This window comes from Achroia grisella, unplaced genomic scaffold (genome assembly GCF_030625045.1).
Source record: "Achroia grisella isolate CSIRO2021 unplaced genomic scaffold, CSIRO_AGI_Agris_v1 utg26115, whole genome shotgun sequence".
NCBI lineage: Eukaryota > Metazoa > Arthropoda > Insecta > Lepidoptera > Pyralidae > Achroia > Achroia grisella.
In genome coordinates this window covers 69,986-93,808 of record NW_026712751.1, presented here as the reverse complement: position 1 = coordinate 93,808, position 23,823 = coordinate 69,986, and the positions used below count along the sequence as shown (strand labels likewise).

The window sequence follows — 23,823 nt, the reverse complement described above, 5'->3', positions numbered from 1 at the left end:
CATCACATTATTATTATTAGTTTTGTAATTAAATTGTTTAGCAATACTCATCTATTCAAAAGAGCAACACACAAGTTTCTTGCTCATTCTTCTTGTCAATCTGCGTTCCGAATGAGTGATAGAATCAAAATATGACTATTCAAAAGTGCTTGTATTGAGTTTATTTGAATAAAGATTATTTCTATTTATTTTTTCTACTCAATTGGAAAATGTTATTTTAATAAAGTTACTTAAAAAGATCAGTTCAGAAGACATATAACAAGATATCTGCTAAACAATCTGTACATTTAAAAAATTCAAAATTTTATTGTAATAAAGTAAGTTATTGAAACAATAATCATGATAATCACGTCAAATATGCAACTGAACAAAGATTAGTCAATATTTCATCCGTCATACTCGTGAACGAGTGCTGTTTGTAGAGACTGCTCTGATCTGATCACTACGTCTGATTTACTCCTATTTAGTTTACGTACTTAATTAGTCAACAAGTTGTTTATGTATTCGTTCTTTTGGCTCTTATGAATTAGTGCCAGTTGGTTTTTTTTTTATAACACGGGGGACAAACGTGCATGCGGCCCACCTGATGGTAAGTAATTACCGCCGCCCACGCGCACCCGCAAATCCAGGGGAATTGCAAGTACGTTGTCGGCCTTTTAAAAAGGAATAAACTCTTCTCTTGAAGGTTTCAATATCGTATCGGGTCGGAAATACCACTACTGGAAGGTGATTCCACAATGTGGTTGCGCGAGGCAAAAAGTTTCTAGAAAACCACACTGTGGAGGACCGCCATTCGTCCTGATGATCAGGATGGTATTTTATTTTCTGGCGGGTGGTACTTTGTATTCACACATTTCGACTTAAAAATGTAAAATTGCAACTGTTATTTAAAAGAACAACATCCGTGTTGTTCTTCTCCGTGTTAAACTTCCGAGTTTAGCTCATCTTCTTGTAGTGAGGCAGCTTTCCGAATGTGTGATAAATTAAAAAAATAAGTAATGATTATTCAAAAGTGCTTCAATGAAAGTATATTTGAATAAAGAATTTTTCATTCTTTCTTAATTAGCTATTTATTAAAGATTTCGCGAGAACGTCGTCTGAATATAATAGAGCCGGCGTCGAGTAAATAATAAAATGGCCGAGGCGTAGCTTATTGAACGAACGAATTGTGTGTCACTTACAATAATTTATTTCTTTGTGCGCAGAGCGGTGAGAGGAGAGATGAGCGGCCGGGAGCGGGCGGCGCCGCGCGGCGCACTACTGCCGCTGTTGTTCGCCTGCCTGCTCGCCACCCAACCACGTCAGTACACAATCACAATACGTTTTCCAGAACCTCCCGAGTACCACCTCTCTATCTATTCTGCGACGAACCTTTTCCACCAATTTTTCTTCGAATTCGAGGCGTTCTCCGCCCGCGATCCAATTTCCGAAATTGCTTTTATACGACAAAGAAATCGGGACCGCACCTTCGGCTATTGTAAACTGACTGTAAACAACTTAATCTAATTACGTCGCACGGTCCCATCGGCCTGTCGCGAGCCTGTAATATTGTGAAGGCAGAGTTCGCGACTCGCAATAATTGAAATTTCGTGTACCAATTGACAACGGAGTGGGAGTGGGCCGGCCGGAACGTCGGCGGAGTTTAATTACGAAACAACTCGACGACTCGATAACTCTGTTTCTTTTAATGTCGCTCCCTGTAGAGTTCATTACGAAGGCGAAACAGAAACTAATTCTGTCAAACGAACAACGACAAACTTAACTGAATTACACGTTTGAGGACAATTGTCGAGAATTCTCGCCGTAACTTGGTAACGTAGGCCGGGCGCGGCAGAGGCGCCCGCCGCGCCGTCCGCCCCGCGCCGGCTGCCGACACTTTTTTTGGGTCAAACGGTTTAAACTCAACTTGCGTCGTTACAGTTTTAAGTGGCTTAAACTTACTCTTTGTTTGAAAAAGTATCCGTATAGTAACTTAGACCTGAGCCGGCGGACGATTGTGTGTGGCAAGAGAGAGAATTATTAAAACCGAAAAACTTGAGGCATTTTCTCTGCCGTGCTTTGTAACAAACAAAGGATAGAAATAAAATGTTTTAAAGGGCCACCCAGGAATATTGCTGCGAGACAAATTTATCAGTGAGATAAGATTCCACTTCGACATTTATCTCATGACACGCGCGAATCAAAGAGGAGGAATGAGATGGATGCTGTAGGTGTCCAAATAAGGTTATTTCAAATAATCGTACAAATACGACCATAATTAATTTAAATTATAAGTTTGTACAATTATAAGGTTCAATTTTCAAAGACACAATTTAACAATAAACAAAAGAGCATACTCTCGATTTTTATTTTTAGGCTGTTGATTAAATATTATTAAATTATACATTCAAAGTTTATAAAAATTTTACCCCTAATGGCTTAAAATAAAATTGGGGATGAAAGTGTGTATGCAAAACTTTTGAAGCTAGAACGATGAAACTTTTTTCTTTGCCTTTTTTGGGTTAGATTACTAAATATTTTTTTCTTTATTTGGTCAAGATCACTTTTCCACACGGACGCTCTGGCGGGCACAGCTAGTGAACATTAATTGTCGAAATTTTATACTCCTGCGTCCGTGCAAATTTCGTAGAAGGGTTATAAAGTTTTTGCTTCACGTTTTAATAACACTCGAATAAAAATATATGTTGATTCTCAGAAACAAAAAGAAAGCTCTGAATTTATGATAGGAAATGATGCGGAACCTTCTATTAATTAACTTATAATGCCTTCCTCTCAGCTGACATTGTACTTCTTCTTCTTCCGGCCTTATCCCATTTCATTTGGGGTCGGCTCTCCTAATCTTTCTTCTCCAGTGGTGTCTATTTCGGACTGTTGCTGGCTCTATGTTTCCGTTGTCCTTAAGGTCCTTACGACATCCATGTTAATCGGGGTCATCCACGCTTTTTCGGTCCTGAATTGAGGTCGAGAACTTTTCTCGTCAGGTGGTCTTCCGGTCTCCTCATGTCATGGCCATACCATCTAAGTCGTGCTTCCACTAGCTTATCCAGTATAGGTCTTATTCTGAATGTACCTCTGATATAGTGATTCGGCACTTTGTCCAAGAGGGTAACTGCGTCTGACCACCTGAGCATCCTCATCTCGGCGACATGAATGTATATCCGATTGAGCTTCATTTCAGCTGAATACATACATACACATACATACATACATTACAACTTAATAATAATCATTTATTTATTTTCCCAAATTATTTCATTCAATTATTATTATTTTATTGATTCCTACACTAGACTGGGCCTGTCAGTAACATTTGTTTGGTGAAATGTGTAGTGGTGGTGTGCGAGGTGAGCGGTGATCCTCCGCGGCTGGCGCCGTGGTTCACAGCGGAGCCTCCGCCGCTGGTGCAGTTCGCGGCGTCCAGGGGCGCTCGCGTGCGGTGCGCGGCGCGGGGCACGCCGCCACCGACCGTGCTGTGGCTGAGCGACGACGGCACCCCGCTCACCGACACCCCTGGACTCAGGTCAGTACCGTCACTAGGGTTGCCAACCATACTTTTTAATAACGATACAAATAAAGTATGCAAAAATACTCAAAAAAAATTCAAAATATCTTTCTTCATGTCTCTCTCTCTTCAGATCTATTACAGACTCTTATGATATGTCAAATCTACCGTCAGTTCGCAATGATTTCGAGATGAGAAGAACTGACAAGAAACTCAGCTCGTGTTTTTTTTAAATAAATATTGAGCAGTTATTCTGGCAGGGTTATTATTATTACTTACACTATTGTTGCATTTTCTCAGCTTTTGCTGGTTTTTTACCACACTTGCGTGCTGAAACAAAGCAAGTGCAGTGTGTGAGCGTGTGTGTGTGTGTGAGAGAGTGTGTGTGTGAGTGTACTTTTATTACTTTTTTTAATATCTTTTACATTTTGTATTCTTAAATTTCTGTTTTGTAGTTATTATTATTATTACTTACCTGTATATAAGAGTACGTTTTCACGTATCACTGAACAAGTGACGTTTCATAGAAATCAAAGAGGAATTTTCCAATAAGCAATAAAAAGTAAAAGGAAAATGATTTCATGAATACCGGCGGCGTATTGACAATCTGACGACATGATGCCGCCACCTCGTTCCCGGGAGGCAGTGCTACACTCGCTCGGCCACACCCCCTCATATCAGCAATATTACATTTGGCCTCGGTGGTCCAGCGGTTTAGCACACCGCCTTACTTCCGATGATCGCGGGTTCAATTCCTCGCATGGCACAAACATTTGTATTCACGAGTATGTATGTTTTCTATGCATTTACGAAATAAAATATCTATGTATTTGTATTTCAAAATTGACAATAAAAAATGGAACAATAGAAAAATTTATTTTAAATATATATGTAAAAAATGCAATAAAAGTCTATGAAGGTGCGTCGTGCACAACAGCTTTATGGAGAAGTATGAAAGTAAGTTGGTGAAGCTGTAATATAGTTATTCTTAACATTATTTTATTCTTACAACCTTTTACCGGTTCAATTTTCCTCACTCCCTCAAATCTAAAGTAGCGAAAACAATACAATATTGATTCTGATGGGAAAAGATAACCATTAAGCTCCGTCCTTACTCGCTACCTGCGGATATAAATGACAGGACGGTAACAAATGGTGGCCATCCATCCGATGGTCCCGCGAGGGTCTGCTGCGATATAAGTATAGCGCGATAAAAATTGCAGACATCCGCCTGCTCCAGAACAAACAATACTGATGAACCTCATTTTTAACGTTGTCATGGAAAAATTAATAATTAAGATAAGTGAGAGCGATCATCATTTGTCTGCGCTAATTGTGGTAGACGTCGCCGACAGTTCGTTCGCTTAAAAATGAAAGTTTGCTCAGAAACTGTCTCGCTCGTTTATGACTGGCGCGTACATCGTTTCTCTAATGTGTTAACTCACGATGATTCACATCTTAACTTGGCTTTTTTTTTTTTTGTGGATAATAATGAAATGCTGCTCCCGCCTGCGCTAACGGTTTACGCTGGCGGGACACCAGTAGAGGATGATATGATGAATATGAGGTCAGGTCAGTTAGCACATCGTGACAAATTCACTAGGAATTTATAACGATGATTTGCAGGAGGAACCGTGTGGAGGTCGACCTAACATGGTACATTGCTAGCAATGGGGTTACTAGTTCCCATTACTAACAATCCCCTTCCCCCTCTTAACTTGGCTGACGTGTGCAGGGAATGCTTTACACAATTCAAAAATGCGCGATTTTCCATTGTTTTTTTTTATAACGCAGGGGACAAACGAACATGCGGCTCACCTGATGGTAAGTGATTACCGCCGCCCATGAGCACCCGCAACACCAGGGGAATAGCAAGTACGTTGTCGGCCTTTTAAAAAGGAATAAGCTCTTTTCTTGAAGGTTTCAATATCGTATCGGTTCGGAAATACCATTGCTGGAAGGTGATTCCACAATGTGAGGCAAAAAGTTTCTAGAAAACCGCTGTAGAGGACCGCCATTCATCGATGATGATCAGGATGGTATTTTAGTTTCTGGGTGGTACGATGGTGAAACTCAGCAGCTGGTATTAATCCGAACAATTCCTCAGAACACTCCCCAAGTGATATATGCGGTAGCAAATGCACAGAGATGCAATATCTCGCCGCAGAGCCGATAGGTCGAGTCTGTCACATAGACGTTGATTACCAATGATTCTGGCTCGGTTCTGAATTTACATGCTCGTTCTTTTCTGCGTGAAAGCCTATTATAAATTGCTTATTTATCTTCACTAACTGTCGTAGGCGACAACCGAGCCAGAATTATTGGCAATCAACGTCTATGTGACAGACTCGACCCATCGGCTCGGCGGCGAGATATTGCATTGCATTTTTTACCGCATATATCACGGGGAGTGTTCTGAGGAATCGTTCGGATTAATACCAGCTGCTGAGTTTCACCATCGTACCACCCAGAAACTAAAATACTATCCTGATCATCTGGATGAATGGCGGTCTTCCACAGCTCGATTTTCTAGAAACTTTCTGCCACGCACAACCACATTGTGGAATCACCACTGTCGTAGGCGTCGCCGATGGTTCGTTCGCATAAAACCGAAAGTTTACTGAGACTGTCTCACTCATTTGTGAGTGTACCGTACATCGTTACACTAATGTGTTAACTCACGATGACTCGCATCTTAACTTGGCTGACGTGTGCAGGTAATGCCTTAAGTTGCTTCAATGTGAAATGTTACACAGTTATGAATGTTCATTAGTCATGATTATGCTAAGAAACGGGTAATATGTGTAGGATGACAACGATAATTCAGTTAACACATTGTGTTATACATATTAAATTAATATATAACTTGTATGTTTGTTCATGTTCACGTGCTGTCTGCGAATTTCAGGATATCGCCTTAAAATGATGCTACATTATAAAAGAACACTAGTTGCAAAACTTCCAATTTATTACCCGCGGTCTAGTCTGTTCTTTATTAAATATTTCAGTTTATATATAAAGTTCTTAATTTTTGTCATTTATTCATACTATTGGGATTGCTAAAATATACATTTTTTTTTTATTGGATTGTTTGGGCTATTGTCAGATGTGTAGTACCGGTAGCACTGCGACCTACATAGATCTATTGTGCTCGCCCTTTTCAGAGTTCGCTACCTAGACCCGTCAGGGACAAGAATTGAAGGATATTCTTAGGAGCGATCGTTTTTATCTCCTCGGGAAAGAGTGTAAACTTTCCAAAGGAGATATTTCGTTTATGCATGAGTGAGCTACAACCACATAGGATGTGAAGCGGCGTTTCCTCTTCAGTTTGGCAGAATCTGCAGATACTTGTCGTGCATAGGCCTAGTTTAGCCATATGCTTGTTTAATTTGCAGTGTCCTGTGGGGGGCCTAGTCATCATGCATAAAATATACATTAGTTTCTGTGTTAATAATAATGTAGTAGTCAAATTCAAATTCAAATTCAGAATATCTTTATTCATGTACTATAGATCTATTACAGACTCTTATGATATGTCAAATCTACCGTCAGTTCGGAATGATTTCGAGATGAGCTGACAAGAAACTCAGCTCGTATTCTTTTCAAATAAATTTTGAATAAAATAACTACTAAATTGAAATTGAGAAACCAAAAGGGCGGTAATTAAAGTCATGTTTTCGCTACCATATAGACATCCTACAACGCTGGTATACGAACAGGCTGATGTTTTGTCATTGCGTATAATGTCCATATAACAGTGTCTAAGACGATGTCATCATGTTACCGTCCCGGCAATGACATGTCCGGCAATGTCATGTGTGACAAACCAAATCGCATTATTAGAAATTTTAAATATCCAATCCCGTTTGTGAAAACAACATTTGCAAAGAAGCAATTTAATTATATAGCACCTCGGTTATACAATGCACTTGCTGGCAAGGGTAATGATAAATTAAAGGATAAATCTAATCATGATATAAAAAAGATTATTTTAAAATGGCTAGAACCGCTTGAGTATGAAAACTGTGAAACACTAGTGTCCCCGTATTAATATATAGAGAGAGGTATACTCTCCTTGTCTCTCTCTCACACACACACACACACACACACACATAGACACTCACACTGCAAGTAAATGATGATAAGCTTAAGTTAATACCTTATTTGATTGTCTTTTTATAATTTGTAATTCCAACCATTGTGAATTGTAAGAGGAGGGAACTGGTAGGTACCTAAAATAATAGTAATAATAATAAAATTTGTGGTAAAAACTAGCAAAAGCTGAGAAAATACGACAATAGTGTAAATAATATTTTTTCTTATACTACTATGGTGGCAAACAAGCATACGGCCCATCCGATGGTTCCGAAAATTGGGGTACATTTTGATTTTTACAAAATGTCCCGCAACTCGGTGTGCCTTTTGTCATAAGTCTCCACCAGCTCTCTCCACTGAACTCTGTCTTCCACAATCCTGTTCCAGAACAGTCCCAGAGACAGGTTGATGTCATCCTTCCAGCGTGTTCTTTGGCGACCCTAGTTTCCGATATAACAGTAATATATAAATATTATTCTGTAGGCGCATATACAGCAACGGTACCCTGGAGGTGTTGCCCGCGAGTGGGTCGGCCCCCGCGGCCGCCACGCTGCGGTGCCGCGCCGCCAACGCACACGGCGTCGCGCTCTCCAGGGACCTCACCCTACTACCTGGTATGTACAAATTCAAATTCAACATATTTACTTATGTAGGTCTATTACAGACTCTTATGATATGTCAAATCTACCGTCAGTTCGGAATGATACCAAGATGAGAAGAGCTGACAAGAAACTCAGCTCGTATTCTTTTCAAATAAATGTTGTACAGACACACAAACACTACATTCTTATTCTTCTATATCTTTGCTGGCCTCGGTGTTGGTAACCAACTTTTGTCTCGTCTGGGGTTCAGTTACGAGCACGTTGCAAACATTTGTACAACATGAGTTTGTTTGTCTGTACCTTACACATTTTTTTTATTGATAGGTTTACGAAACTGGATGTCTTACAGATAACATAATTTTACACAGATAAACAAATTATATAAGTAATACATCCTACTAGGTGTAAACACAACACGCATTGCATAATTTTTACACACATAAAATGAGAGTATACAATAATCTATACATATAAATAAAATTGGAGTGTCTGTTTGTAATATGGAAATAACCGTATTTACTACATGCATATGAATTTAAATACGGTACATACACCAAAATAACATTTTTTACAATTTTTGTCTGTCTGTCTGTCGGTCTGTTTGTTCCGGCTAATCTCTGAAATGGCTGGACCGATTTTGACGGGACTTTTTTGGGAGGTAGCTAATTTAATACGGAGTAATTTAGACTATTTTTATTTTAGAAGAATAATCTTAAATTCCACGCGGACGAAGTCGCGGGAACAGCTGGTAATAATAATAATAATTTGAGACGAGAGATGGGTAATTGTATTTTATTACAATTACCCACCTCTCGTCTCAAATTACAATCTAGTGAGCCCTTGGTATCATCTGTTAAAATATTCAACATTCAACCATCTCCCATCTTCTATAAGAACATTGAGTAAGGTTAACCTTTAAATATTTTATAAATAGGCTATGTACATATTTATAAAATATTTAAAGGAAATAATAAACAATATTAAATATTTTAATTTTAACATAACATATGTGTATAATTGTATATAAAAAGTAAATGTAACTGGCAGAATACAAACATGTGTGTTGCCAAAACATAATAAAAAAGAAAGTTGAAAAAATAATAAAATTAAAAAAATAAACAGAGACATTATCTCAACATTGCATTTTTATTTCATAAATATAATTAATATCTATCAACCATCCCTCAAATCCTCGATCAGGTTTAAACAATATGAATTTCATAATATAATAAGTATATGTGTGAATAATATTGAATTATATGTTGTAACTAGCTTTTGCCCGCGGCTTTGCTCGCGTTAATTTATCCCCTTAGGGGTGGAATTCATCAAAATCCTTTCTTAGGGGATACCTACGTCATAGTAGCTTTATGCATGCAAAGTCTCAGCCCGATCGGTTTAAAATTGACAAAGTTTCATACAAACTTCCACCCCCTATTTAATGTCCTTGGTGGTAGAATTAATCAAAATTCTTTCTTAGTGGATGCCTACGTCATAACATCTACTTGCATGCTACATTTCAGCCCGATCCGTCCAGTGGTTTGGGCTGTGCGTTGATAGATCAGTATGTCAGTCACCTTTGAGTTATATATATTTAGATTAGAAGAAATATTAATACTAAATGTTAATCATTTGTAATGATAATAATTTTAGAAGATTTTTAATATTTCAGAGATTAGCCAAGTAGTCTAAGTTACTCATTAGTACATCAGCTACCTGCCTAAAAAATCCCGTCATTTTGACGGGACGGTCTGACGGTCCATTTCAGAGATTAGCCGGAACAAACAGACAGGCAAACAAAAAATGTAAAAAAAAATATTTTGGTGTATGTACCGTATTTAAATTCATATGAATGTAGTAAAAAACGGTTATTTCAATATTACAAACAGACACTCCAATTTTATTTATATGTATAGATTATGATCATATTTTACTGTAAATATGGAATGCAATAAATCTTGAGTATTGGAACAAAGAATTACGCTACAGAAAGTATTATACATATGTACATACACATTAATCTGCCGATCGATCCCCCGTCCAATTCAAACGGGGATCGATATTACGACAGCCTGAGCCGAGGTTCGAACCCCTAGCGGTGCCCTCAGACTAAAGTCGTTTCAATCAGGCGGGAGTTGGCCTTCAGCCGCTCCATAAGTCCTTCCTTGGTTTGGAGTGCCATCTGCACTCGCCCCCTGTCGTCCGGTGAAGCTGTAAAGGCCAGCTGCGGCCAACAGCATTAGAGCAGTTCGAGAAAGTGAAGGTTTCATAACAATATAAGAAATAATGTTTTGGTAAGTGTCGGACGTGAACTGGGAGGCGGTGCTGGTGGCGGCGGCGGCGTGGGCGGGCGGCGTGGCCGCGCTCACGTGCCGCGCCGCAGACAGCTCGCCGCACGTCCGCCCCGCCGTATGGTACCGCGGCGACACAGTACTCGACGTACACGCACCCACTGCAGGTATGATCAATGATACATGTTCACGTGTAATCAGGAGCGCGGGAAAGACTACGCGCGCAACCGTGAAGTATTGCATTTTACAATTTCTTTGTTAACTTTTTCGCGCGTGTTTTATGCGTAATATATATGTCATGTTTCTTATTTATTTATTTATTTATTAAAAGAAAACCAAGGCTATTTAAGTAAACCTAATGGCTAACCAAGGCTATGTAAATAAAATCAATATAGACGTCATACTAATCCACTGACATACTTTCCTTAATAACAACAGACTAATCCTAAAAAAATACTTCACTACGTATAAAAGCAACAACACATAAATATCTCTCTGTTAAAGTTTTAACAGAGAATATGAAATATAATATTCTTTCTTCGATAATTACATTTTTTAATTCAATTATTTTATTTTCTAGAAATACTTTATGATTTATAAACTATCAATAATTCTATAAAAGTAAATTCTACAAGCCAGATGTCCACTATTTTATATAGAAAACAGAAATAATCTTTATTCAAATAAACTCATTACAAGCACTTTTGAATAGTCATATTTTGATTCTACCACTCATTCGGAACGCAGATTCATCACAAGAAGAATGAGCAAGAAACTTGTGTGTTGCTCTATTCAATAGTTGTTTTTCTTTATATACATAATTACAGAATAACAAGTAAGAAAGTTAGAGAAAGGGCTAAGTTGGTTTAAGTTACAACCCTTAATAAACTAACTTGTGTCTTTCTTATTGACAACAACCTGCCGGCCCACATGATCATTAACATTAGCGAAGACATAAACGGTATCACAGAAAAGGACCATAGAAATAGTAGTAAAAAGTATTTTATAGAAATAGAAATAATCAGTTATTATATAAACATGAAAGACTATTCTAGAGTGCTTATATTAAATAAGCACTTAAGAATAGGCTTACACGCAGAAAAGAATGAGTACGTAAATAAGACGGACCGCGCGCACCATCAGCTCGCGTTTTTTTAATTGTGCGCCCTTTAGCGCTTTTTCAAATAATTAATTATTATATATTATTATATATAAAAAAAAATCTATTCAAAAGTGCAACACACAAGTTTCTTGCTCATTCTTCTTGTGATGAATTTGCGTTCCGAATGAGTGGTAGAATCAAAATATGACTATTCAAAAGTGCTTGTAATGAGTTTATTTGAATAAAGATTATTTCTATTTCTGACGATACACAGTTTATGAGAACAGTATTAGAGTTAACGAAATTCAGGTAACTCGAGTTCAACATGATGCCTACGGCCACTTTTTACCATCGCACCGCTCGCTATCGTCAGGGAATTCATTTCCACACGCTGGAACCTAAGTGGTCTCGAACAGAGTGGTTTCAGAGGAGCTTCCTCCCGCATACACTTAGGTTGTGGAATGAACTTCCTGCCGAGGTTTTCTCACGAGACTACAGCATGGGGTTCTTCAAGAAGGGTATATTAAGGTTTCTTAAGGGTCGGTGTAGGTACCCGGTACCCCTGGTGTGTCAGGCGTCCATAGGCTACGGTAACCAATTACCATCAGATGGGCCGAATGCCTGTTTGCCACCATAGTAGTATAAAAAAAACGGTTTGACCGATTTTTATAAAGTTTTATATGCATATTCAGTAGGTCTGAGAATCTCGTAATAAATATAACTCGAGTTACCTGAATTTCCACTCGAGTTAACTCGAGTTATATTTATTAAGAGTTAACATATCTTTAGTTTCGATTACATTCAACTAGCGATACAAAAACATCTGCTACAGGCTACAACTGTGCGTACGCGGTCTAATTAAAGGCACGTCCCGAGCGGACAGCGGCGCGTTTTTACTTAAACCCATATTTATGTCGTGGACGAAGTAATATTAATTAAAGCAATATCTCATTTACACGGCGCGCGGCTGAGGGGCACGCAGGGGGCCGGCTGGGGGCCGGAAGGGGGCGAGGGGCAGCCGTATTTCACGCGGGACGCTGATGAATGGCCCGGATAAGAACTTGTTATGATCTCGCTTAAGACGTACTAAATTAGCTCGTATATATTTTATTGATTACGCCGTATGCCACTTATTATGATTAATTTATTAAAAAACAAAACAAAAATATCTTTATTCATGTAGTTCCATTACAGACTCTTATGATATGTCAAATCTACCGTCAGGTCGGAATGATATCGAGATGAGACGAACTGACAAGAAACTCAGCTCGTATTATTTTCAAAAGAGCTTGTGCATGATTACAACATTACAAATGTAGGTGATAAAGGAAACCAGAGAATTGTCGTAAGATATATGTATATTATAAAACTAGCTGTACCTGCGACTTCGTCCGCGTGAAATTTAACTTTGTTTGTCTAAAATAAAAGTAGCCTAAGTTACTCCTTATTACACCAGCTACCTGCCAATAAAAGTTCCGTCAAAATAGGTCTAGTCATTTCAGAAATTATCCGGAACAAACAGACTAATTCTGACGCTATTAAAAAATAGGGGTTGGTGATAGAAGGCTGAAAATTTAGGGTTGTATGTATTTTTTAAAGACATAATAAAAAATATTGCCCATAAAATAAAAAAATAATGTTAGGGGTAGACAACCCTTATCACTTAGGAGTATGAAAAATAGATAGATAGTATAGTTAGATAGATAGTAGCCGATTCTCAGACCTACTGAATATGCATATAAAACTTTATAAAAATCGGTCAAACCGTTTTTTTTATACTACTATGGTGGCAAACAGGCATTCGGCCCATCTGATGGTAATTGGTTACCGTAGCCTATGGACGCCTGACACACCAGGGGTACCGGGTACCTACACCGACCCTTAAGAAACCTTAATATACCCTTCTTGAAGAACCCCATGCTGTAGTCTCGTGAGAAAACCTCGGCAGGAAGTTCATTCCACAACCTAAGTGTATGCGGGAGGAAGCTCCTCTGAAACCACTCTGTTCGAGACCACTTAGGTTCCAGCGTGTGGAAATGAATTCCCTGACGATAGCGAGTGGTGCGATGGTAAAAGGTGGCCGTAGGCATCATATTGAACAATTCCTCAGAACACAGTCCGTTGCATAATCGGTAGAACAGACAAAGCAAAGCGAAGTCTCGCCTCAAACTAAGTGGCTCGATACCGCCAGAGAGATTGTGATCATCGACAATTCTCATAGCACGTCTCTGAACCAAGTCAAAAGGACCGAGCTGGTATCCAGGTGCTCCTGCCCAAAGACGAGAGCAGTACTCCATGTGCGGCCGAACTTGAGACTTAAATAAGAGGAGTCTCTGGTCCGCAGGGAAGTACCGCTTCGCTCTATTGAGCACACCGAGTTTTTTGGACGCCAGCTTGCCCTTTTCTTCGAGGTGAATACGGAACTCAACTGCGCTAGAGATGTCGATACCGAGAATCTTAATACACTTAGAGATGATAATGGACGTGTTCTGGAATTGCTGAGCTACAGCAAAAGGAGTTTGGGTATTAGAGGAGTATGGTAACTAACATTCTGATACGAGAATTTTATATATAAGATATAGAGCCACGCAGACGAATCTGATAAGTGCGATGTTTGTTTGTTTGTTCGTTAGAGTCTCGTTACGTGGTGGCCGGCGACACGCTGCTGGTCCGCGACGTGTCCGCGGCGGACGCAGGCCCCTACAGCTGCGTGGCGCGGCACGCCCTCACGGCGCTCACCAAGCGCTCCCGGCCCGTACACCTGGCAGTCGCACGTGAGTACTTCCCGACCACACTTTTACACACACACGACACCGTCCTCGCCGGCGAAGACGATGACCCCAAACATACACAACCGCGCAATCAACCGCGAGCCTGAGCGCACCTGGGTGCTCCCGGTCGCCCCTCCGATCGATCCCGTGTCCAATTCAAACGGGGCTCGAAATTACGACGGCCTGAGACAAGGTTCGAACCCCTAGCGGTGCCCTCAGATTAAAGTCGTATCCGTCAGGCTTGAGTTGGCCTTCAGCCGCTCCCTAAGTCCTTCCGCGGGCTTGGAGTGCCATCTGCACTCGCCCCCTATCGTCTAGTGAAGCTGTAACGACCAGCTGCGGCCAATAGCATTAGTGTAGTCCGAAAAAAAACACACTCTTTATCTTATATATTTATTGTTTCTACTGTTATATTCATAGATTTTAACCCAATACAATAGCGTAACAAATACATTTTTTATAATTACTTGTAGCTTATCTTAATAATATTATATCGCGAAAGTTACAAATATGGATAGATGTTTGTTACTCTTTCACGCAAAAACTACTGAACTGATTTTGATAAAACTTTACAGTAATAATAGTAATACATTAGAATAACATGTAGGCTATAAATTTCACGCGGGTGACATCGAATACATTGTGACAAAAAAACAGTCCTGTTTGTTCCGCTGTGTTCAATGTACGCAGTGCCTTTGTGAGCGGTGCTTTGCCGAGTGTCTTGTCTGAGATGAAGTACAGATGAAATTGAAAGTGTTGACTCAAGTCCTATAACAACTTATTTACTGTAACTATTTATTTTTGCTAAAATTTGTGTCTCTATGTCACGACAAATTTTCTTAAACAGATATATTTAATAGGACCCCGAAATACAATATTATATTTCGGAAGAAAGTTTGTGTAGTGGACATGTTGCATAGAATTTATTTAAATTATTTATATTTAACTCTTGCATTTCATTTATAACTTTGTACACAATTAAAATAAATTAAATACTACTTGTTGCTCGCAGTGGAAACTATTTAAAAGACGACTTCGCTTTTAAAATAGAAAATACATTGAAAATCTAGACGCTGGTGTTGCCTGCGCTATAATGTTCCTCCGGCGGCGCGCCCTCTCGACCAATTTAATTACGCTAAAGTTCATTTCCTTTAATGTCCTTATCGGGAATTGGCTGCACGTTAGCCGACCTCGGATACTTAGGAGGCATCCTCTATACCAGGGGTGGCCAACAGGTCGATCGCGACTGTTAGTCCAGTAGATCAAAAAATATAAATACGAAGACCAGACTACGCAATGTAATCGTAAAAAAGGTTGGCAATTTCCAACTACAAACCTGATTTTGTTAAACTAGTGGATGCTCAGACGCAATACTCACACTAAGAAATAAGTACCTGTGTAAGTTACTAAGAATAATTTTCACATTCATGTTTTCTCTCTTAATTAAATAAAAAAATACTACATGATTGTGTACTAAACTGTGTTTCATTTAAGATTTCAATAAGTATGTAATTGGTAGTTCGCACAGGGTTTCAATAGTAAACATGAGATCTTGGGTCTCATCAAGTTGGCCACTCCTGCTCTATACCTACTTTATAATATCAACCTTACTGCTTTATATAATTGTCTCACATCAAAAGTAGAGAGAAATATGACATTTCTGTCGGTAACTTGTTAAGTAGTTCTGAAGCCATGCGAAAATTTTTAAATTCATTTTTATCCATCACAACATAAGCTCGCCACGCGTGTCTCTAAGTTCTTTTTTTTACCCAATTTAGTACGGTGTTATAATAACAAAATAAACTCTATTATTTAAATATAAATTTTATTAAAGTGGATTCTGTAACAGACTATTTAATATTTATATTTAATTATCTTGTGACTATATATACGATTTGACGACCTCAGTGGTCTAGCGGTCTAGCACACCGCTTTACGTCCAATGGTCGCGGGTTCGATTCCTCGCACGGCAAAAACATTTGTATTCATGAATATGATTGTTTGTATCGGTCTGAGTGTTTTCTATATATAATATGTATGTATTTACGAAAATGTCTATGTAATTGTATCAGTTATCTAGTACCCGTAACACAAGCATTAGCTAGCTTAACTTAGGACTAGATGGCGCTGTGTGAATTGACCTGAGATTATTATTATTACACAAAATGTGTCTTATGTGCACTGTCCTCTTATTAATTGTTTAACCAGTTGTTGTGTATTCAATATTTTTTCTATTTGATTATTTAATTGAATTAGTGCTAATCAGTAGTTTATATTCACACACTTAAAATATAAAATTATTTAAAAGAGCAACACACAAGTTTCTTGCACGTTCTTCGTGTGATGATACAGCTTTCCGAATGAGCTAGATGAGATGAGATGAGAGATAGATTAAAAAAAATGTGATGACTATTCAAAAGTGCTTCAATGTAAGTTTATTTGAATAAATGATTTTCTATTCTATTCTATTCCTTGAAGGATAAAACAACCAGAACTTCACACTGTAGTCTTTAAAAGTAGGCCTGACCACATTACAGTCAAGTAATAGTTTCCATACAGTGTGAAGTTCTGGTTGTTCTGTCTTCAAAAGTAGGCCTGACCACAGTACAGTCAAGTAATAGTTTCCATACAGTGTGAAGTTCTGGTTGTTCTGTCTTCAAAAGTAGGCCTGACCACAGTACAGTCAAGTAATAGTTTCCATACAGTGTGAAGTTCTGGTTGTTCTGTCTTCAAAAGTAGGCCTGACCACAGTACAGTCAACTAATAGTTTCCATACAGTGTGAAGTTCTGGTTGTTCTGTCTTCAAAAGTAGGCCTGACCACAGTACAGTCAACTAATAGTTTCCATACAGTGTGAAGTTCTGGTTGTTCTGTCTTCAAAAGTAGGCCTGACCACAATACAGTCAACTAATAGTTTCCATACAGTGTGAAGTTCTGGTTGTTCTGTCTTCAAAAGTAGGCCTGACCACAGTACAGTCAACTAATAGTTTCCATACAGTGTGAAGTTCTGGTTGTTCTGTCTTCAAAAGTAGGCCTGACCACAGTACAGTCAACTAATAGTTTCCATACAGTGTGAAGTTCTGGTTGTTCTGTCTTCAAAAGTAGGCCTGACCACATTACAGTCAAGTAATAGTTTCCATACAGTGTGAAGTTCTGGTTGTTCTGTCTTCAAAAGTAGGCCTGACCACAGTACAGTCAAGTAATAGTTTCCATACAGTGTGAAGTTCTGGTTGTTCTGTCTTCAAAAGTAGGCCTGACCACAATACAGTCAAGTAATAGTTTCCATACAGTGTGAAGTTCTGGTTGTTCTGTCTTCAAAAGTAGGCTGACCACAATACAGTCAAGTAATAGTTTCCATACAGTGTGAAGTTCTGGTTGTTCTGTCTTCAAAAGTAGGCCTGACCACAGTACTAGTCAACTAATAGTTTCCATACAGTGTGAAGTTCTGGTTGTTCTGTCTTCAAAAGTAGGCCTGACCACAGTACAGTCAACTAATAGTTTCCAATCTACTTTTCAATAAAACTGGGAAGCAAATAATTTATGATTGTTAACGTCAGCGGGACCCTCTAATTCTGCACCTCGAGTGGTGGCGAGCGCCAACGAAGTGTCGGTGGCAGCCGGCGCTGACTTCTGTATACCCTGCGTCGCTTCTGAGTACCCTCCGCCTCATTACACGTAAGTTATAGTTTCTCAGTTTATGCCAATGTTTGTAAGAATAATATTTTTTTTTTCTCAAATTCAAATTCAAAAATCATTTATTCATGTAGGATATTTTAGCCGCTTATGAACGTAAGTTTTTACATTATAATTTTTTTCCCTACTGTCCAGTTCGGTTTATAGATCCAATTGAGAAGAACTGGCAAGTAACTCAATTGAATTACTTTTTTTTATAAAGTCTGTTTATTTACAATGCATAGGTATTTATATAGGTGTCTATGTCTAACATTTTGTCACAGTATATTATATATGTTTTTATATCTGCCTTCATATATGATTTATTTGTTCATTCTTATGATATTGCAGTTGTAACGTCAGTCCTATATGTGGAACTAATTGAACTGAATTGAGTTTAGTAAAGCACTAGTTTTTTTTTATTCGAATAGTATTGACTAATGCACTTGGCAGTAGTTAGTCTTTACAGTTTCATCGAACGAAAATGGGGCGAGTACAGAGCGTACTCCAAGCCCACGGAGATAAGTCATTGTGCAAGTTTGGAGTGCCATCTGCACTCGGCCGTTATCGTCCGGTGAAGCTGTAAAGGCCAGCTGCAGCCAACAGCATTAGAATAGTCTAAAAAAAAGGGGAAAATTAGTATGCAATAATATCCATTGAATTATTTGGTTTGATTGTTAGTGCTACATATACTGTTGTTTGGTGTAGGTGGTACCGCGAGATGAACGGCCGCCTGCAGCCGGTGGAGCCTTCGGGCGGGCGCTGGTGGTGGGCGGGCGGCGCGGCGCTGTGCTTCTCCCGAGCCTCCCCCGCCGCGGGCGGTGCATGGCTGTGCAAGGCCTACAACGTGTATGGGGACGCCACCAAGCAGATGAGGCTCCACGTAGATGGCGCAGACGACCTGGCTGTCACCGTCGCGCCCGCCGTCCTCGTACGTAACACATTATTGTTATTACCCTCAATATTTGACGGTCTTGATGGTCCAGAGGTTTGACACACCGCCTTAGTTTCGACGGTCGCGGGTTCGATTCCTCGCACGGCACAAACATTTATGTTCAGGAGTATGATTGTTTGTATCGGTCTGGGTGTTTTCTATGAAAAATATGTACCTATGTATTTGTGTCAGTTGCCTAGTACCCATAACACAAGTTTTAGTTAGCTTCACTTGGGTCTAGATGGCGTTGTGTGATTGTCCTGAGAAAAAAAATAATAATAATAATCCTAGGACAATTCACACAGTGCTATTACTTCATGTTGTGTAAATAATCATGTCAGATTATAGAATGTATGGGTAACATGAGAATCATAGAGATAACAAAGTTCCATGCATAATGTTTGTATGATCCGGTATAAAGTCGCTGGACGGCCGGGTCAGGCCCCACTTACAGCGGAGCTTGCGGTAAACTATTTCCTTGACTTAATTCGCTATTATCTTTAATGTGTAACCGCCGCTGGTGTTTAGTCGTTATTTCAGAGTTTTCTAAAAGAATATACGCCAACAACAGTTAAGTTTTTCTTTGTTTTTTTGTCACTTTATCGAGTTACAAGATACGTATTCAAAACTTTTTTTTGTATGTATATACATTATCTGATGCGATTTTTTTAATGTTTTATTTAGGTAATTAACAGCTTGTAGAATATAATCTCAATCCTAATAATATTATATATGCAACAGTTTGTAAGTATGGATGTTTGTTACTCTGTCACGCTACTAAAAATCTACTGGACGGATTTTGATGAAACTGTACAGTAATATAGCTTAGGCATCAAAATTACGTATGGGCTATATTTTTTATGGAAATTTAACGCGAGTGAAACCGCGGGCACAGCTAGTTTAATATATACGCATTCCCGCGCATCGTCAGCGTGGAATTTAACTTTATTTTTAAATAAAAGTAGACTAAGTTACTCCTTATTACATCAGCTACCTGCCAAGAAAAGTCCCGTTAAAATCGGTCCAACCATTTCAGAGATTAGCCGGAACAAACGTACAGACAGACAGCCAGAAATTGTAATAAATGTTATTTTGGTGTATGTACTGTATTTATATTCATATGCATGTAGTAAAAAATTTCAATATTACAAACAGACACTCCAATTTTATTTATATGTAGATATAACAAAACAACGTTAGCTAGTGACTTCATTATTATAGGGGGAGAGCATGATACTGTTTAATTATTCTTGTCGAATATCCACCCACTCTTAATTGATAGTTTTACGTATTGACTTGGACTTAACATGGACAAAGTAAAGTCCGGCCGCATAGAGTTTTCGTTTCTGACAGGTCGGGATCGAATGGCCGATATAACTTTGAACTGACGTGCAATTTACATCAAAACTTTAAACACCTTTTATTTGCCCTATTAATGTGTGATAACATTGAAATAAATTTTCAATTTATCATTATTACAACTTACAATAAACGTATTAATCTTAATTTTTGACGATCTCGGTGGTCTAACGGTCTAGTACACCGCTTTACGTTCGATTCCTCACACGGCACAAATATTTGTATTCATGAGTATAATTGTTTGTATCGGTCTGGGTGTTTTCTATGTATAATATGTATGTATAAAAAAAATATATCTATGTATTTGTATCACTTGTCTAGTACCCATAACACAGGCTCTAGCTAGCTTAACTTGGGTCTAGATGGCGCTGTGTAAATTGTCCTGAGATTATTATTATTATTAGGCTAAAATTATTAACTATTAACTACTGAACAGATATAAAAACAATAGTATTCAAAAGTCAAACCACATCAAACTGCGCTGTTTCAAAGTCATTTGGTCACATCACTACAAAACAAATAGTTGACATAACTTGTCAGAAACTTTGAGCGGCCGGACTGTGGTAACATTTACGTCATAAATACTAGCTTTTTTTTCTTCGGACTAGTTGACCGCAGCTGGCCTTTACAGCTTCACCGGACGATAGGGGGCGAGTAGAGATGGCACTCCAAACCAATGGAAGAACTTGTGGAGCGGCTGAAGGCCAAATCCCGCCTGACGGGTACAACTCCAGTCTGATGGCACCGCTAGGGGTTCGAACCTCGGCTGAGGCCGTCGTAATATCGATCCCCGTTTGAATTGCACGGAGGATCGATCGAAGGGACTCCCCCTTCTAACTAACTGCGTGTGTAGGTTTTTTAATAGATGATAATGGAATGGTGCAACCGTCTGCGATAACAGTATACACTGGCGGAGCACCAGTGGAGGATGATAGGATGGACATGAGGTCAGGTCAGTTAGCCCATCGACAATAGACAAATTCACGAGGAATCATGATGGTTTCTAGGAGGAACCCCGTGAAAATCAACCTGGCATAGTTCGTTGCTGGCAAAGGGGTCAGACACATGAGGTCAGGTCAGTTAACCCATCGTGACAAATCACGAGGAATTTATCATGGTTTCCAGGGAGAATCGCTTGGAGGTCAACCTGATATGGTACATTGCTACCAATGGGGTCTACAGACCACGTTACTAACAATTTCCCTTCTCTCCTGTGTTCCTGTAGGTGGCTGACACGGGCAGCACGGCCCGCCTCAACTGCAGCGCGAGCGACCCTTCAGGGAGCATCACGTGGCTGCACGACGGCGTGGCGGCCGGCAGCGGGCCCGAGTTGGTGCTGCGGGCCGTCACTCGCTCGCACCGCGGACTCTACCAGTGCTTCGCAAGAAGAGGGTCGTATGCGGTACACGCTTCTGCTGAGCTGCGGCTGGGAGGTAAGTGGCACATCTACAAGCACTATAGTGACTGGTGTCGAAGGTAACCTAATAAAAGGTTGGTAATTTATTTTTATTTGTATACTAGCTACTCGCCCCGGCTTCGCCTGGATGTACATGTATTGTACATATAAACCTTCCTCTTGAATCATTCTATCTATTAAAAAACCGCTTCAAAATCCGTTACGTAGTTTTAAAGATTTAAGCACATATAGGGACGGACAGACAGCGACAGCGACTTAGTTTTATAATATGTAGTGATGTCACTCCACTGTCTACCATCTTAAACATTTTGCCAGTTATAAATAGTTTAATTACATATTTCTACAATATGGTAGTTCCCACGTCAGTTTTAAGCAAGCCAAATGTTAAAATAAGTCAATAACTGCTTTCACTATGACGTTAACAATTAATTATTCCACATATTGGATAACAATCCTATATATACACGCGACTTCGTCTGCGTGGAATTTAACTTTATTTCTCTAAAATAAAAGTAGCCTAAGTTACTCTTTATTACATCAGCTACTTGCCAAAAAAAGTCCCGTCAAAATAGGTCCAGCCATTTCAGAGATTAGCCGGTACAGACAGACAGACACAAAAATTGTTAAAAATATTATATTGGCGTATGTATCATATTTATATTCTGTAGTAAAAAACGGTTATTTCAATATTACAAACAGACGCTCCATTTTATTTATATGTATAGATCACCAATATTAATATCTATATAATAATATTATTACTATAATTGCCGTGTGTACTCGTATTAATATGAAAAACAGCGTTGATGTACACTGCACTAGATCCACGTCAATTAAGTGACCACAAAGAGCCAGCCATCCACCACCGGGCACAGTACCGAGCCAGCACCGGTCTACTGCGGGGAAGCTGTTTTATTTCATCAACATTACATCTCATAAAATTTTGAATTGAATTTTGAATACCATATAGGTATTCTGATGTATTTATTACATTTAAATTCAAATTCAAAATATCTTTATTCATGTAGGTCTAATACAGAATCTTATGATATGTCAATTTGCATATATATTCATAAATTATACAAAGCTAAAAGATTCGTCAATTATCAATAATATAAAATATCCTTGGACATTTCAAACAGCGCCATCTAGTCCTAAGTTACGCAGAGTTTGTGTTACAGTTATAGATACGAGCGTGCATGGCAATAGTTGTTCATGCACGGGATTTTCATTTAATGTTAGACATAGACACCTATATAAATATACATACATTGTAAATAAACTGGCTTTAAAAAAAAGTTTCTTGCCAGTTCTTCTCAATCTATATACCGAACTGGACGGTAGGTAAAAAAATAAAATTATAATGTAAAAAAAATTAAGAGTTCATAAACGGTTAAAATGTCCTACATGAATAAATGATTTTTTAATTTGATTTTTTTTTTTAATTCGTATACTATAAACATAGAAAACACCCAAACCGATACAAATTTTATATGCAAATCGTGTTCAATTTAGTAAAGTTACTTCATGTAATATATATCGCTTATGAACTGCTGTGAATGCAACTTTTCATAATTTATTATCAGTGTGCATGCAGTTCGCGACGTGCACTGCAACCGGAGCAGACGGCGCGGCATGTAATACATTACGCTTATAGACTATACATTTACAAGCAGACATTCTTGTAACCAGTTAATGTATAGTGCGCTAATGGAAATTACCACGTAATCCGATGGTCATAATTTTTATCACAATGTCCATAATTAGTGTGGACAGCATCTGTTCTATATTCCTTACTACCACCCAAAACCTTTTACGCACTCATCTGACAATCGACAATTCAATAAAGCGCTAAGAAAATACATCGATGTCACTTGTTGTCATAAAAATCGAATATGAAAAGTGATTTCGCGGCCAAATAGGGTACGAACAGAACGGGAGACAGTGGGCTGAGACGGGGGCGGCGAGGGATGGCACGGGGGGTTGAACGAGAGGGGGTGCGGTGGTGTCGCAATCAATCTCAATGTAGTGTCGTGATCTAGAGTCGGAATCAATCAGCGAAAGGCATTTGTTGAAACGTCT

At 38.9% G+C, this 23,823-nt stretch overlaps 1 protein-coding gene across 1 annotated transcript in view; it reads left to right on the top strand.

Annotated features, from left to right (window-relative positions):
* The first annotated feature begins 1,221 nt into the window (after positions 1 to 1,221).
* LOC131842875 (cell adhesion molecule Dscam2-like) overlaps positions 1,222 to 23,823 on the top strand; it is a 56,652-nt gene continuing 34,050 nt past the window's right edge. Inside the window, exons 1-8 of the mRNA XM_059191441.1 lie at positions 1,222 to 1,300; positions 3,331 to 3,520; positions 8,081 to 8,211; positions 10,496 to 10,654; positions 14,223 to 14,363; positions 17,917 to 18,034; positions 18,740 to 18,962; positions 21,550 to 21,757. Coding sequence (XP_059047424.1) covers positions 1,222 to 1,300; positions 3,331 to 3,520; positions 8,081 to 8,211; positions 10,496 to 10,654; positions 14,223 to 14,363; positions 17,917 to 18,034; positions 18,740 to 18,962; positions 21,550 to 21,757 — 1,249 coding nt within the window. The remainder of the gene's footprint in view (positions 1,301 to 3,330; positions 3,521 to 8,080; positions 8,212 to 10,495; positions 10,655 to 14,222; positions 14,364 to 17,916; positions 18,035 to 18,739; positions 18,963 to 21,549; positions 21,758 to 23,823) is intronic.